This window comes from Leptidea sinapis, chromosome 7, assembly GCF_905404315.1.
Source record: "Leptidea sinapis chromosome 7, ilLepSina1.1, whole genome shotgun sequence".
Classification (NCBI taxonomy): domain Eukaryota; kingdom Metazoa; phylum Arthropoda; class Insecta; order Lepidoptera; family Pieridae; genus Leptidea; species Leptidea sinapis.
Window position 1 is genome coordinate 13,536,110 of NC_066271.1, and position 17,565 is coordinate 13,553,674.

Genomic DNA, 17,565 nt, shown 5'->3' on the forward strand with positions numbered 1-17,565 from the left:
TTTTGAATAACGTAATACTTTTGTTTAGAATATTTTCTGGGATCTTGTTGTAAAAGCATATACATCGCCCCACAAAAGACTTACTAACTCGACTTAGCTGAGTAGTAGGCATCATTAGTTTATGTCAGTTCCTGGTGTTAACATTATATTACTTATATATTCTCAAGTCTTTTTTAAATGGTTACAATAAGAGTGTGGTGGCACAATGGATGCCATTGCCTCTCAACCGGGTGGCGTCGGTTCGAACCCGCCTGCCTATGAGTGTTCGATTTAGCAATAAGTAGATACCTGTGACGTAATTCAAAGAGGCACACAGTAGACATCGAGCCGCGAAAAATTATTATTGCCAGTGAAATGTGAATCCGTCACTTATTTTTAATTTCTGTCACGAATCCAAGAGTTTGACCTGCCTTCAAACATCTCAATCATAATAGGTATAATGTACTAGAGAGTAACTACAGGTTATGTACCTGGCTATTAAATATCGTTTCCTATGCGGTAATTGAATGACCTCAATGGTAATGTTATTTTATCACAACATCTTGGCGTTCCTTTTTTTATGCGGAAACCTTATTCAAATTATGTAAAGTACTAGCTAAACCCTTACTAACCGCCTAGTATATACAAAGGTACTCTCTGCTATCCGCATTTCAGGCCATGAGCACCAGAGTGGTCTAACTACAATTCTAACAATACCTGCTAAGTTTATAATATCTCACTCAAGTTTAGTCGACTATAGCGGAAAACCTTTTAATAATGTTTGATAAATTAAAATACTTTTAGACCACACTGGTTTCTACCTACCCGTTTACACTGTCCTCTGGTAGACTTCTAGTATTTTAAAGAAGATATTTACTGAGGGCTCATAATATGTACCTATCTATAATGGACTCGTTTCTTTAAGTGTCGATTGATTCGTTCATGCTTTCTCTATTTTTTTAAAGCTTAATCTATTTGTAATATTATCCGTCTTATTTCTTCAGGAATAGGTAGGATCTAGCAGGTACAAAGATAATTAAATTATTCTCATGTATGTATCATGAATACAAATATATTCATCATACAAATTACATACAAGTTACAACTCCCGTTACTCGAACCTGTGATTCCTAGCTTAATAAAAAAGATCACTAACTGGATGCACTGGGTCTACCAGAGGTTGTCCACTAGTAAGTAGTAACATTGTACCTACCAACCACCTACTTGAAGCCACGTCGTAATGTAGGAGATGTGCAAATAGCTTTATTTATGTACCTAGCTGTTTTATTCAAATATCTATATATAAGTACCTAGTTATGTAATCATTAAAATAATAGCTTAAATTAAGTTTAAGATCACAAAGTAAAATTAAAGTCATAATATTAGTATGAAACGGCATTATGAAATCTACAATCGCTAGAATACAATATGAATTATTATTAATACTAGGTAGTAGATACAATATTCAAAACGAGAAGTTCAACAACCCAATGATGTGTTTGATCATGTTAGCATTGCATTTATGAGTTTATGACTGAGGCTTCTTGGCCTTTAACTAACTCTTATATGAATTATTCAATAACAGTTTGTGATAATATTACAACAAGTTTTTGACAATAATTATAGATAGGGTCGTATTTTAATATAAGAACTCCCTCAGAAAATGGTCGACAAGAAAGTACCTACCGGAAGAATAGTTTATCGAGTTCTATTTTGGGTGAAATTAACCACCAAAAAACTTATACATCCAAACAATGGAGCTTACCTACCTACAAATTCTCAAGATAATACGACATGGTTAGCTAAAAAAATCGCATCTACAGACACCAATCTAAAAAGCCGTAAAGTTCCTGCGATTCATCATTCGTCTGATATTATAAGAAAGTTGTTAATAAATTTGCTTCATCGTCGTTTTTCCACATCTATCACAGGAAGTTTTTCGGCCACAAGTAGGTAGTACATATAACAGAAATAGTGTTCCATGCAGGTACCTCCACTAACAAGTTGTATAATGTTAGACACTTCCACTTAGTGTGCAAGAATTTAATCTTTATTCATGAATTTCTCTAATGATCTAGCTTATCCTTTTGCGTCCGGTTTTTTCGTGAACAATTAATACAGTTTATGCAGTCTTTCAGTCAGTAGGCTTAACGAAAAATGTAGATACGGCTTATTGACCTCAGCCCATTACCGGTGCTAAAGCGAATATACTTACATAATTTGCCGGGGAAAGTCTTTTTGCATATTGTATGAATAAACTTGTAAGAAAAACGATACATTTTAAAACTTTATTACAAAAAAGGTAAACGCAACGCAAGCCGCGAAAGGTAATTGTAGCGTGTATGGACATAATACAGTATTAGTAAGAGTAGCACAAAGTTGCTCTAAGCATTTTCAATCCGAGAATATTGATGTCAAAGATGCACTTCGCTCTGGTTGCCCTTTTGCACACATAAAATGGAACGCATTTTTAAAAGTGGAGCAAGATCGGCATAGGTAGATGAAGAATTGGGAATTGACCTATTTAAAAAATGTAGTTTTAATTTTAAAATGCGAAAAATCTTTTGCTCCAACTTATTATTAACAGCAAATGGACGAAAACGAGTGTATTCATTACTAAATTTTAACATGAATTAAATTTAGGTATTTTTATGTATTTTGATGCTTCACGTGTTGTAAATATTTATAAATGAGAATGTAATGAATGAATGTTATAAGTTACGCTTTCACTCCTAAACCACTGAACTGATTTTAATGAAATTAATTACAGAACTAAAATGGAGCTTGGGATAGGCTACCTTTTATCACATATAAAAACAGTTTACAATTAACTGCAGCAGTTTGTATGTATTATTTGCAAAGTATGCTAAAAAATAAAAAAGATGCCCGAAGTAACTATTCATAACAAAGTAAATAAGTTGCCAGTAAACGCTAGTATACAATTATAAACTAATGAAATAAGTACCTATTTTTATATATGTATTTATTATAATGTATTAATATTTCTTAAACAATTTAACAAAATAAGGTACATAATATAGCCATAATCTGAAGTTAATAAATATAATTTTTTATAAAAATATTTGATCTTCGTCAGAATCTCCAGCACCATATACAAAATGTCTAGTTACTGTGTCATTATTTATTGCACTGTCAGTATTGCTATTCTTGCAAGGTGTCACTGGATATTTCACAGGGCCCAGCCACCTTCGACAAAAACCAAAATTCCTTGGCAAAGCCACATTTGAAGTTGAGCAGCTCTTAACTGATTTGTCGATGCTTTTCAGGGATGACTCTATAGACTTAAGGGAAGATTTTTTTAGCAAAATGTCGTCTTGACTATCTAAATAATCATCAGGTAAGTCAACATTACTAGGTACACTAAGGCTAAAAGGTCGTCTCTTAATCTTACCATTACAATGGAGTGTGTTATAGTTTGGGTGCTCCCTCTTCACATTAAAGTCAGTTTCATGGTATAGCTTGTTTACTGAATGGCATTTTTGTAGATTATTATCTGGGGTATTAAAATTTGATGTTTCATCTTTTGTCTGAACAACCCTTTCTTTTGTCAATTTTATCAGTGCATAAATTGTTTTTAAAGCTTCTTCATTAAGGAGTTCATCATCAGTAAAATCACTCTCTAAAGATGTGGCATTCGTTTTATGTACATTTATTTTGTGACCATCTGATGTTTTATTAGACATAATATCATCTTCTTGTGATAAATTCTTGCTTACATTTTGTAATACAATTAATTCTACTGTCTTTGGAGCATTTTGCAACATTGACAATGCTCTATCATATTTCAGATTCAATAATGTTTGTCCATTCACAGATATAATCTGATCACCGGGAAGTAACTTTTTACTCAAATCTGCAGGGCTTTCTGGTGTTATTGATTTGATATAAACATTGCCATCAGATCCTTCAGCTACTTGTAACCCCAAAGTATTTGTGACATCTCTCTGTAGAACTGCTGTTATAAAAATCCTCTCTCCTTGAACACATTCCATATGGTCCAGTTTGTCAAATATTGAATTATTCATACATGATTCATTTAATTGGCTGTAATTAAATGCATCTGAAGAAACTTTTGGCGACTCTAAAACATATGCAGTGGGTTCACTTGGCATATTTTGACTATATTGCCTTTCAGGCAAAAGTTTCATACTATTTACATTGCAGTGTCTTTTTTCTGAATTCAGATCGTCAGAATCACTTTGAGTATTGGTTAGGTCACCTTCAGATTTCATGTACATATGATTCTGAGGTGATTGTAGATTATAATTGGATATTGATGATTTCATGCCATTGAACACTCTTGTTCCCATTTTCACACCATGCCTTCTTGGTAGACTACTTTCAGAAGATGACAGACCATCATTAGACAAGCTGGCTTGGCCATTGGGGCTATTTAAGACGCTCTCATCGCTAGCAGTTGGTGATAATATCTGTCTCAACAACTCTTCAGTATCTGGTTTGTTATTTTCTTTGTTCTGATTTCTCTTGTCCCCAAATAAATCAACTTTAAATCTGCGCCTAACAGGTTTCCTTATTTTGCCTGGATTTCTTACTGCTAAATTATAACTATCTTGATAATTACTAACTTCAAATCTATTTGGACTATTGTCATTGATACCACTCGATAAGTAACTGATAAAATCATCTTTGGCATACAGTTTTAAATATAATCTGTGATGCAAAGATGCTAACCAGAATATGAAGAAGCTTTTGCTGTCTGACATTTTCAATTTATATTTGATACCAATTTTAGAAAGCCCAGAATATGCATTAGGCATTATATATAAACTTTTTTTGTTATAATAAAATGTATGTATGTGATGCCATGGCAGGCTCTGTAAGACAATCCTATTCATTGTATGTGTCATATCTTGCAATTGATCACTTCTAGAATATAGTGTTATACCCCGGGGACCAATTGAAAGCCAAACATCACGACAAAAGCCATCCCTTGTAGCCCATACAGCAGAATAAAAGTGAGCACCATAATCACGAAATGTTTGTGCAAGTGTAATATAGTTAATAATAGCTCTACTTCTGTCAATACCCCTTCGAGACTCATGTGCCCTTTTCATTCGTAATTTAACATCAGCCATGTCTGTGGTGATTAAAAATTCAGGCAAGTAATGCTCTAATAAGAAGTAGTCTGCAATACCATGTTCTCTATATGAAAATTCTCCAAATTCTATGTGAAGTGCATATCCAGCTAGTAATATCAGATTTTGAATTGTTGAAATCATTTGTCCTTCAACTGTGGCCCGTCGGAGTTGTAAATATACTCTATACCTCCATTCACCTTCTTGTATATTAGTGGCAATATTTTTGGGCAGAAAAAATTTAATCCTTAAAAACATTGTAACTGATACATTGTCATCAACATTTTTGTTTCGTTTGTGATTCATTTTATGCCAATTATCTGGTGCAATTTTTTTTATTTTATAATCATCAGGAAGAAATACAAAATCACCACCAAGCAAGATTGCTATTCCAAGCATAAAATTGTGTTCAAATTTTTCACTATGCACTAATGCTTCAAATATTTGTCCAGCTGTTATGATATTGGGGTCACATAATACATTAACTTTTTGTCCATTTAAGAGTACTACAGTAATTATTCTTTTATCACAAACAGCTGAAAGTGTCAAATCCATACATTTAACTGGCTGAGATGCCCTCACAATAAACTCTGGTCCAATGCAAGCTTCTTTTCCTTTCAAAGTATCAGTTTTATATAGTCTTGAGGCAGCCCGCTGTACAGGCTTAGTTCTCTTAAAATTACTTAGCTTATTTTTATTTATTTTGTCATTGTTTAAAGTATTCATAGATGAGGTATTTTCTCCTACAGAAGTATTTTCTATTTGTGTGCTACAAATAATGTCAACAGATGAATGAGCATTACTAAGACCCCCTTATCTAGGCATGTCAAAGAAGTTAAGAACTGTGTTTCTTTTTTTACTAAAAATTCGGCAACTTGGGAATGGATCTCTTTCATTGGGAGATTTAATAAGGCTATTATCTCTGGGTGCAGTGCTTACCACTAACACACTTTTTGTTGATTGTGTTTTATTATTTCTTTCTATTTTATATTGATTCTCCCCACATTGATCAATTACTGGACTCATAGCAAAAGATGCAGCCGAACACGAACTTCGACCAGAATCTTCATCACAGTTTCTAGACATAGTTCTGAAATAATGAAATATTTTACGTGAGCTTTAATCTATATAAGTTAAATTTATTAAAAAACATTACATACTAAACACCTTATTTAAATACATTGAATATATATACATACTATATATTTTGGTGAAGCTTCTCCTATGAACTAGCACCAACTACTAAATAATAACGTAACGTAAACTTTTTAAGAGATTCTAGGTTTGAATTTTGAGGTAAAGATAATAGTTAAAGTACTTTCATAAAGTTATCTAACTTCAAATTCAAAGAATATATCATAATACATACCTACCATACGCAATTTACAATCAAACAGTTATCTACGAACTTACGAAGTACGATATTTATATATTAAATCATGCTGTTTTTAGCCCAGGTTTCTAGCTTTAAACAAAGTCAAAGAGAAATTAGCTATTTTCTTTAGTTTTCTAATGGTAAATGGGTAATAATACGGATTAGTTAATTACGGTTACGGATTATATATCCCTCGGAGCATTACATCAAAGAATACATATAATATGTACTCTTTTTTTTTATTTCTTCCCGTTTTTATTTACTTTTAAATTAAATAGTTGTAACTTTACTACGAGTTCAAACTACTCCTAAAAAGTTAAAACCACAGAGCTCTTTTACCAAAGAATATATTTACTCGTGACTTTTACTTGTGAGCACTTGTTTTGTAGTCTGTGTTTTTAGGTCTGCTAACTAACTGCTTTGAATTTTCATTTCCGTCACAAATCACAATATTTTACTCAGAATCAAATGTGCAAATGTTTGAAGTTATAATAAAATTACCTATGTACTTATTATAATGATTAGGTTTATCGAAAAGTGGATTTCATTGTATTTTACTTGTTGAACATTTTCGAGAACTAAGTGTAACTTTAGATAATATGGCTACTTTGATCCGATCCTATGAACAACAATATTCAGTGATAACAGCTGATATCACTGCTAAAATTGGTCGATTGAAAGTTGGAAATGATGGTACGTAACAATAAACGGCAATTTGAGTATTTCGAAAGTTCAAGTACAAGTAAATGAATAAGAGTGACCCATTATAAAGCAATATCAAAAGATTTCACACAAAGAATTAGCAAGTGGCAATATTGTAATTCGAAAGAAAAACAATGTAAAAAAATATTATAAATAACGTTCACATCAAATCATTGTAAATAAAGTGATTTTTAAATGAGCCACATAAAGCTTAATAAATTATTACTCACATGAACAAACATTTAATATTTCTCTTCTCATTATGAAACTGGGAGCTATAATTATTACAGAACGGCAATAAAGTATAGCAAGCTCATATTTGTGTGTTCTGTCTGGCCACATATGGAGTATTGCTCTCATCTCAGGTCTGATGCATTTCAGTATCAGCTCAAGCCAGAATGCAATGCAGACCTGCTAATATTGTCAGACATTGAGTACTCTCAAACTATTTCAGCTTGATCACTTGGAGTTTGACACTGACTTCATTCTTCACAGAGAGTATTCACATAGATTGTTTAATCTGATTCCTGCCATCAAAATCCAACTAATGTTGGACCTTTTTGATGGACCATAATTTAGTACCCATCAATTTTCATATATGTATATAATAGGGAGTTACTTTTTACTTCCCATCATGAGTCTTGTCTGTTTCATACTTATATCCCTTCGCCACGCACATCTCACAGGCACTAGAGTAGGTCCGGTTACAATGTAAACAATTTTTCCTATTTATGAGGAGTATAGGCATTTTACTTATACCAGCACGTTCGTCTTGAAATAAGCTACGTCATTGTTTAAATAATGGTAGCGATAATGACTTTGTAATTTTATCAATTGTTGGTTGGCTAATGTTTTATACAACAAAACATTAACAAAACAATAACATGTAACAAAACATTATTTAACTGTAATTTTATGTAAAAGATTACATCTCCATACTTTCTTTACACAAAAATGCAGATAGATATAGATAGATACATGAGAAAATTGAGTCCAAGGGCGCTCGCGCACCTGAATTAATGAATAAATATTTAAAAAAAAATTGTATGGTGCCGAGTGTGCTGTTGAAATTAATTGCTTTCCTTGTTCATCCAAAATTGATTTGTTTCATGCTTACAATGTTGCACTCGCAATTAAAATCAAGGAAAAAACGAAATCTGAGACTATAGCGGATGGAACATAATATGTCTGGTTCACAGTTATTGCCATATTGACACCAGACATATTATGTCTGCGTCCCAGTTGTATAAAAAAAAATTATATATTTCTACAATATAAAATTATTTCAGCTGATGAAAAGGCAGTTCTGTCAAGGGAAATTCACACAAACTTTGAGGAAGCAAATGACTTGGTAAGCTTAATATTAATATTATTCACAGGTTATAGTAGCTATTCTCTTCAAGCTAACTGCAATAGGGTAGGAAAATTAAACTAATGTCCTAGTATCCTGCATAAAATAAATAACCCAGTTTACACATTATTTGAATATCATATCAAATACTCATAAAATCTTTGAATATAACATATTAACTTCCTCAAATGATATAGGCCCACCCGCAAAAGCTGCTTAGTCTATTAAATAATAATATTAACTGTTAGCACTCAATATATTCTTGATAATAATATTACAGGGAGTTATAAGCAATACACAAATGGGCACTAGCTTTTTAGATCATACTCCATCCTTTAAATCTGCAAGCACATTGACTTAAGGTGTGGTCCATGGGAGGTTGCTTCACCTTCGTAACATGTGAAACTCTTCACACAAAAGCTCTTGAAAAAAAATTGTGTTCACAAATTGTTTTGTTTTGCAGCTTGAACAGTTGGAGTTAGAGTGTCGTGGTTCTGGTTCTGGATCCCGGGTTGCTGCCTACAGAGCAGAACTCAAACGTGTGAGAGATGAATATCATGCTGTATTAAATAACTCAGCCACATGTAAGTATTAATTTACAGGCCATCTAAAATGGTGAGTTTAATTGCATAGTTCAAAATAGATTTTTTATTGTAATTTATTATTAAAATACATAATATTTTAAATCATCTTGGGCCATTTTTTCCATCCCTTAGGAAGGTTGTCCTCCCATATTTGGAATGGTCTCCTCCTACTCTTCCCAGCTCTGGGATAACAATTCATTATTTTATTAGTCGACATTCCTTTTCAAAATCTAATGATATAGCCTATGCAACTTTATTAGATTCTTCTTGTTTTTTATGTGGCATCAGTTAGTCCTGTTTTTTTCCTAATCTTGGTGATCCTGAATTTGTCTCTCATCCTGTTGGCCTACTCTTTGTTTTTGGCTGAGTGACTTCTAACACAATGCTGTTTTCAATAACACACATACCTACCAAAACTAAACTCTAACTTCGGAGTACACTGATGCATTTACAAAAATCCTCAGTATGTTGCCCTGTACTTCCCCTGGGCGTAATAAGAATAGGGGAGTCCCAGGCCCAAGGGTGTCGTAAGAGGCGACTAAGGGCTTTTTAGAAGTGGGAGAGTCATGCTGCCGTTTTATGATGTCAGCACAATCGGGCCAGTCTTTTCCGGTTTAATTACTACACTCGCATAGAATACAGAATTACCGGCCTTTTGCCGCTATGTTTCGCATAGGTTAGTGTATGTTATTAATATGACAATGGTGCTTAAAGAGATTTTACCCCAGGAGGGTACCGGCACTACTAGAGTCGGAGAATCCCTCCCCGAGCATTCTCGCTCGGGCTGCCCGTCGTATTCTGGGGAGGGCACAGAACCGACAAACGAGACAGTATCATCACGGTACCACGCTTAACGTGGACTTTTGCAATATCAGGGGAATTCACTCCAATTTAAACGCCGTCCACCACCACCTTGAGACGGCGCAGCCGGCCTTGTGTTTCCTTTCGGAGACGCAGGTATCTCGACCTAGCGATACCTCATATTTATATGATACCCATAGCATAGGCTATGCCTAGTTTGGGGCAAGATAATTTGTGTAAAAAGTGTGTCAATATTATTATTATATACAGGCCTGCAATATAAGTGAGGCTATATTGAAGTACTCAGGCTGATCTAGTAACGCCTTGCTGTGTGCGTTTATCTAAGTTTATTGCTTATCCACTCGACTGTTACTATAATATGTAACTTGTTCAAAATTATATTAAAACACAAAATTATAAAAAAAAAAAAAATACATACCCCGGGTACAAAATTAAGCACAATTTTTTGCCTCATGCCGGGGTATGTGTGTACGTAACGGAGGATATGTACTGTCGCCGTCTCGGCAATTTTGAGGGTAGGGACCTGTCTTACTCTCTGGCTCTGTGTAGATTTTGAGGACCGCTTCCTATGCGTGTGTCTACAGGCCCCATAGTGGTAACGCAGGGACGTTGACGACGTGCTTGCACTGATCCCCTCCGCTGAAATCGTAGTCTTGGGTGATTTCAACGGGCACAATGCCGAATGGCTTGGGTCAGGTACGACAGACTACGCAGGGAGATCTGTGTATAATTTTGCGTTGGCGTATGGCCTATCCCAATTGGTTGAGTCGCGAACGCGGCTCTCGGATGTGGATACCCACATGCCGTCCTTATTAGATCTTCTGCTGACTGACACATCCCCATAGTTACCAGGTCTCTGGCGACGCCCCTCTCGGAACGTCCGACCAAGTTCGAAAGAGGAAATATAACCGTCCCGTTTTTAAGCGACAAATCGCGCGTGAGAAGTCGAAGCACGTCGTCAAAATCGGCGAGCAGCTTTCCAGTTACCCGACCGGAACACGCAAGTTCTGGTCGTTGTCGAAAGTCTTGTGGGTACTGTGAATGTTTGAACATTATATCCTTTATGTCTCCCAAGTTATAAAATGTAAACAGTTTTAACAATCTCTCCACTTCTGAATCCTTAGTCCTTATGAAATACTGGTATAAACTGTATGGACTCGGGGTCAAGTTATATTGCATTTCCTGCTGATTTTCCTAATTTCCTAATTAATAATTAAATTAATCGCCTTCTTCTGTCGTCACTAATGGTAGAGTTAATTCTGTAATTAACAGATAAATTCGGAAAAGAACTAAAAATACTGGTTTTAAATATTTTGTACATATATACAAAATATATCGACTAACATATGGAAAGCTGATTTTGCGAATTTGTGTGGGTTTTTTAACTCGACTGACCAGCAGGGTTACTACACACATCAAAAAAATCTAAGCAACATATACTAATTTAAATTTTAGGATGGTTTTTCACATTATAATGCTATATTTTATTTTTTGTCTAGGTAAGTATATTGTATTAAATATATCGTTGTCTTGCAACCCATATCACAGGCTTTTGCAAGATAATTTGTGTAAAAGTGTGTCAATATTATTATTATTATGCAACTAAATTTTTTTTTAACAAAATGACATTTCTAAAGAAAATTAATTTATTGTGAAAGAATAGGATTATTTAATACAAAGTATGGCCTCCTCTGCTGTTCAGAACTTGTCGTCAACGATTTTTTACCACAAGCTGCTCTTGGTAACTTCAACCAACCGTCCTTGCCGCCTTTCCACATGAGGAATGACACCCTGACCTTTACGACAAAAGAGAACGCCGATCTCCTGTGCACTCTTTTTGCCTCCAACTCGACTCTTGACGACAACGGAAAAATACCGCCGACCATCCCGCGGTGTCAGAGCTCTATGCCTGAAGTACAGCTCAGACAGAAAACTGTTAGGGGAGGTCTGTTTTCGTTGGACGTCAGGAAGTCGAGCGGGCCGGATGGCATTTCTCCAATGCCATCCGGCCCGTCATAGTCCCTGACTCATGGAAGTCCGAAAGCTTTTGCAAGTGGACCTCCAGCTTCCACACTGGGTGCAGCATACTGGTCGTTCTCGACGGTTATTGCTCGAATCCTAAGCCCGTGATCGCTGGAGTGCCCCAAGGCTGTGTGCTATCTCCGACACTGTTACTTCTGTATATCAATGATATGTTGGATACCTCCGACATACAATGCTATGCAGGCGACAGCACTGGTGATGCCGTATACACGGGCCATGCAGGTCTCTCTCGGGAAATCATCGACCAGTACCGGGAGAAACTTGTGTCTTCTATCGAGTCCTCTTTCGGGAAGGTCGCGGAATGGGGTAAATTGAACCTCGTCCAATTTAACCCCCAGAAGACTCAAGTCTGCGCGTTTACCACAAAAAAAAACTCCATTTGTCGTATCACCGCTCTTCGACAACACTACCCTTAAAGCCTCGCCTAGTATTGGAATTCTGGGTCTCGAAATCTCGAGCGATTGCCAATTGCGCAGCCATCTGGAGAGCAAAGCCAAATTGAAGAAACTGGGCGTCATAAATAGAGCAAGGTAATACTTCACGCCGGCCCACATTCTAGCTCTGTACAAAGTGCAGGTCCGGCTACATATGGAGTATTGCTGTCATCTCTGGCCAGGCGCACCCCAGTATCAGCTCGATCCATTTGACCGCGTGCAACGCAGAGCAGCGCGAATTGTCGGGGACCCAGTGCTCTGTGATGGCTGAATCACTTTGCGCTGCGTAGAGACATCGCTTCATTGTGTGTCCTCTACCGCTTTTATAACGGGGAGTGTTCCGAAGAGCTGTTTCACCTGATTCCTGCCGGCGAATTCCACCATCGCACAACACGCCACAGTGCGGTTTTCAAAGAGCTTTCTTCCTCGTACTACAAAGCTGTGGAACAAACTTCCTTGTGCGCTGTTTCCAGGACGATACGACATGGGTACCTTCAAAAAAGCACGTACATCTTAATGTGGATTTATAACATTCGGCATCGCCTCGTGAGATAAATCCATATTCGTGTTTTAATACCCCTTATAACACAAAAGTTGCATATATAACTAGTAACGCGGAGTAATTCCCGGATGTATGGTCACGTGGGGTTCGAAATTTAAATTACTTTCCCTCACGCTAGATTTCACGTAGCAATAGCGCCCTTATCGTGCTGGAGAGGTGAAAAAGTAGTAAATAAAATTTGATTTAAAATTAATTTGTATTGCCATAAGCTTCTTTTAATTTAACAAGGTTCCTGGTGTCAACATTATGATTCTCACAGTTTCTAAAATATGTGTATGTTTAATAATGTTTTGTGTTTTAATAGACAACATTGAGCCTGATGAATATGAAGAGTGGACCACAGCAAATGAGCAGCGGCGCAAACTATTAGACAACACAGAAAGATTGGAGAGAACTGGCAAAAACCTGACCGAGGGCTATCAAATTGTCCTGGAGACAGAACAAATTGGTTCCATGGTACTACAGGACCTGCACCATCAAAGGGAGACCATACAAAGGTCCAGAAGTCGGGTAACTATATCTTTGTCATTTCATATACTTAGGTTAAACTATATAATATCTACCAAATTTGCTTACACAAAAAAGTTTGTTTGGAAAGTAGTATAAATAAGTCAGTAAAAGAATATTAATTGATGTTTATATTATACAGCTAAGGAACACGGATGAACAGCTAAACAGATCCGGCCGACTTGTGAAGACAATGTTGTCTCGGGCCCTGCAGGATCGAGCAGTAGTGGCTGGTGTACTCCTGTTGCTTGCTATCTTCACTGCAGCTATGGTGTACTTCTATGTTACCTAGCTAGAGGCCCCGCTAAGACATTGCAAGGTCTGTCCTAGCTGAGTATATTTAATTAAATTTAAATAGAATATAAAAAAATTACAATAGCCTCCACTAAGGGGCCTGTCTACTCTCTGGCTGTGTGTAGATTTTCAGGACCACATCCCCATCCATGTTTGTGTCTACAGGTCCTATACTGGTAACACATTAACGGATTATATCATTGGCTGCATTCAAACGGCAATTGACGTGGTCATGCACCACGGACTACGCAGGGCGATATTATTTCAAATATATCTTTGCGCAGATATAGTTATTAAAATAATCACGACCACCATTTGCACGAACCCTAAACAGACAATAAATTCATGCTCTCAATGTGGATGCATTCAATATAAACCCTCTCCCATACACGCTGCACCTTATACTATAAGTATTATTTCGATTGGTTTAGTCGTTTTTTAGTATAACTGAAGGAAAAAACGGCTCTCAATTTATTAGTATAGATTCAAATCTATCAATAATCATAACATCAATGTTTACAAAGCTTTAAACTTAGAAACCGATTTATATATTGGATGCAGCACCCTACAAACTAATTTCTTATGTATATTATAACCATTGTAATGTATGTTCATTTGACGAGCCACACTTTTACCGAACATATCGTAGATTCAGTAATTTAAAAGAAATATTTGGACGTAGTTAAGCAGAAAGGACTCAAATCACACTTTGGTCAAAATAGGCTTAAGTATGCCAACATACTCCTGAAGGTCGAATCTGTCATATAGTGAAAACCCTATTTATAAAATGTACACAGAAACTGTATTGTTGGATATTTATATGGAAGATTATTTAGAGCTGAAACTTCAAATCCCTATGACTCAAAAGTGTCTTTGTGTGGTTTGAGTCCTTTCTGCTTAACTACGTCCATTTATAGTAAAGATTCAAAAGCGCTTAGTTGAAGCCTGATTGAATTAAGTTTATTTGAGCTTGTCTATTACGTGAGTTTCATTTTCCAGGGTTTATTTAGCCTAGAATGCAAGTGTCTAGCGCAGTGGATATACTACTTGTACCTGGCCTGCAGCAGGGTGCTGCCCACCGGGCTCCGGGTATTCTTGTTTGTGAAAATGCTGCTTGTGGTGGTGCGCTTCAAGTATAAAGTGCTCCGTGGCTGAAGATCAGAAGATGCTGTTTACGCATTGTGTGTTTATTATTCCTCATGATGAATATATAAGGTATATCTGAATCAGATTTGACATAGTTATATAATGTATACTATAGTGTCACACTGTTGACTCTTTTCATCCAAAACTAAAGTGTTCCTTTCTTCCGGTAATATAAATATTATTTTCATAGTTCTAAGTCACAAGCATTATCCTTTTCATTCTCATTTACTAGCAAGGTTGTTTCACTTAAATCATGTAGTCGGAGGCTCCTTTGCACAGGATGCCAGCTTGATTATGGGTACAACAACAGTGCCTACATCTGCCGTGAAGCAGTAATGTATAAGCATTGTTTCAGTCTGAAGCGCCCCATAGCTAGTGAAATAACTGGGCAAATGAGACAACATCTATCAACAAGGTGACGAGCGCAATAATAATTGTAGTGCCACACAGAATTTATGGGGTTTTTTGTAAATCTCGATTGGCACTGCATTGTTATGGGCAGGGCGTATCAATCAGCTGTCCAGTCCCGTATTTTCATTAAAAAAAAATGAAATTACTTAGATATCTGTGTAACGTTCATGTGCATGATAATGAATATTATCTCTTATCTCTTTTTATATTGTTGTAATAAAAAATGAATCTAAACTCTTATATAACTTCATTAAACATGTTGTATTTTAACAGCTATAATATAAATAAATAAATGTCGTAAATTTCTATTATTGATAAGATTTGGAAAAATTAATGATATTGTAGTAGGAGATTATGTATTTCATTACAAGTGTAGTTCCTTTTAATTTTATAATCTATAAATTGAGAATATATTGTCTATGATATGTATCTACTCTCTACATTTCAAAGAAAGCCATTTTCTCAAAAACTGAAATGTTTTTTTTTTATATCGCACTTACAGGTTAATACTTATATCAAGTCGAATAATCTGTGAGGTATATAAAATATTCTTGCTATATTTTATTGTAGTTTAGCAGAATATATTATTATTAGTAAGTATATAAAACTAAAAAAAAATCTTCTTAATATAATATATAATCTATGAGAGCTTTAGCTAAGTCTGATTTTCACTGTGTCATTGTTTTCTAAGAATTGAAAGTGCTTTATGTAATAAGTAGTGAATCACACATTGATTTAGGTTACACATTATCATTCTTAAAACACTTTTTTTTATGGATTATAAGTCTATGTAGAACTAATTTGTGCCATAATGATATTGTTGACTAGCTTTCAGCCTAAGTTATAATCACAAATAGTTTAATATTTTTATTTATTGTAATATTATGTAAGCTAAGTATATTTAATAATGTCATATTTAATTGATGTGATAAACCATGTATTGGTCTCTTACACATCTCATGTTTATAATATTGATGTCATTTATTCATTTTTCTTCATTCAAAATCTGACGTGTGAATTAAAGTTCGTTTCATAGATAAATAAAGCATTTTCAACATCAATCAACTTAAAACAACGTCAAAACACGACAAGCCGTGAAAATGCAGTAGCCCATTGAATGTGTCTGTAGCAGTCGAGTTAAAAGTGCTTTTTCTTATTTCTATGGTGTTTTAGTAACTATTATATTAGTAATTAGTAACTTTTACATTTGTTTTAATAATATACAATTACTACATTCATTAGTTATAATCGATTTACAATCTGTAGGTAAAGATAAAAAAAACCGCTTAAAATGTGACTGTCCTGCTTTATATGAAATTTGTTAAAATTATGCAGTGTCTATTGTTTATATTATTCAACAAAGAGCTAGCTTATTTAAAAGAAAAGCGCCAACTTAAGAACCCAGACACTTGAGAAATAAGGCGTAATGTAACCCGAACCATGACTGACGTGATGACGTCAGAACCAATTGGCACGCCCGCCCTTTTTTTTGCGGAGGCAGATGTTTTTTTATATGAACTGTGGTCTAATGACGATCTGTGGGTGTCCTTCTAGTGTTGCGATTTTTTGTGAAACCATTGCAATATAATTTTAATATTTAACTAAACATGTTGTGTGATAAATAACTAATATATTAATTCGATAATTTGTCTTATCTTTGTGTATAGGTCAGATATTCTATAAGTAGTAAATGTTTATTTGTATCCATGTAATGATGTAATACAACATATAAAACCTTATAAAAATGTAAAATTATAAATAAACTAATAAAGCAGTACACCTCATGTCTTTTAAATTTGTCACCCATCATTTCTATTGCAATATCTATTTTTCTATCAGTTTATGACAGCACACTTAGAATAATAACGCTTACAACGTGAGTAGGCCCAAGCGAAATGAAGCAGTTTCAATGTGGTCGTTTATACATTTCCCGCCGCGTTAGTGTCATTGTCAAATTCCAGAATAATCAGTGCGCGAAATTTAATTGAAAAATGAGTTACTGTGCAGTGAAAGGGTGTCACAAAGCGTCTTATAATAAAAATTATGATAAGGAAATCACATTTCACACCTAAATACTATTTCACAACTTTTAATTTAAGCTGATACATTCCTCAAAACAGCAAAATATTTGTAAACAAAACAGACGCCATTAAACAAATATGTTGCCAGCTATGAATGTACTATATAAACCGAGTTCCTCCGCTGGGATTTTTTTTTGTGTTTATTGGTAGATATTGA

The 17,565-nt window shown here is 35.1% G+C and overlaps 2 protein-coding genes across 2 annotated transcripts; one reads left to right on the forward strand and one right to left on the reverse strand.

The window, feature by feature from the left end:
* Positions 1–365: 365 nt before the first annotated feature.
* Positions 366–6,851, reverse strand: LOC126965497 (radixin-like). The gene is made up of 3 exons (XM_050809130.1): positions 6,466–6,851; positions 4,994–6,186; positions 366–406 (listed from the first exon to the last, which is right to left on the reverse strand). Exons 2-3 carry the CDS (start codon positions 5,820–5,822, stop codon positions 366–368), a joined length of 870 nt encoding a protein of 289 aa, XP_050665087.1. The 5' UTR covers positions 5,823–6,186; positions 6,466–6,851.
* Positions 6,852–6,877: 26 nt separating this feature from the next.
* LOC126965331 (vesicle transport through interaction with t-SNAREs homolog 1A) lies at positions 6,878–17,106 on the forward strand. The gene is made up of 6 exons (XM_050808874.1): positions 6,878–7,164; positions 8,463–8,524; positions 8,988–9,108; positions 13,274–13,479; positions 13,619–13,795; positions 14,770–17,106. The coding sequence occupies exons 1-5, from the start codon at positions 7,071–7,073 to the stop codon at positions 13,766–13,768; spliced, it is 633 nt and encodes a 210-aa protein (XP_050664831.1). The 5' UTR covers positions 6,878–7,070; the 3' UTR covers positions 13,769–13,795; positions 14,770–17,106.
* The last annotated feature ends 459 nt before the right edge of the window (positions 17,107–17,565 follow it).

Coding starts and splice junctions, on each gene's coding strand:
- LOC126965497 (XM_050809130.1), bottom strand. CDS start 5,822: ATGAATACTTTAAACAATGACAAAATAAATAAAAATAAGCTAAGTAAT. Junction 407..4,993: donor TACACTTGCACAAACATTTC/GTGATTATGGTG, acceptor GTTTGAAGGCAG/GTCAAACTCTTGGATTCGTG.
- LOC126965331 (XM_050808874.1), top strand. CDS start 7,071: ATGGCTACTTTGATCCGATCCTATGAACAACAATATTCAGTGATAACA. Junction 7,165..8,462: donor ATTGAAAGTTGGAAATGATG/GTACGTAACAAT, acceptor AAATTATTTCAG/CTGATGAAAAGGCAGTTCTG. Junction 13,480..13,618: donor TACAAAGGTCCAGAAGTCGG/GTAACTATATCT, acceptor TATATTATACAG/CTAAGGAACACGGATGAACA.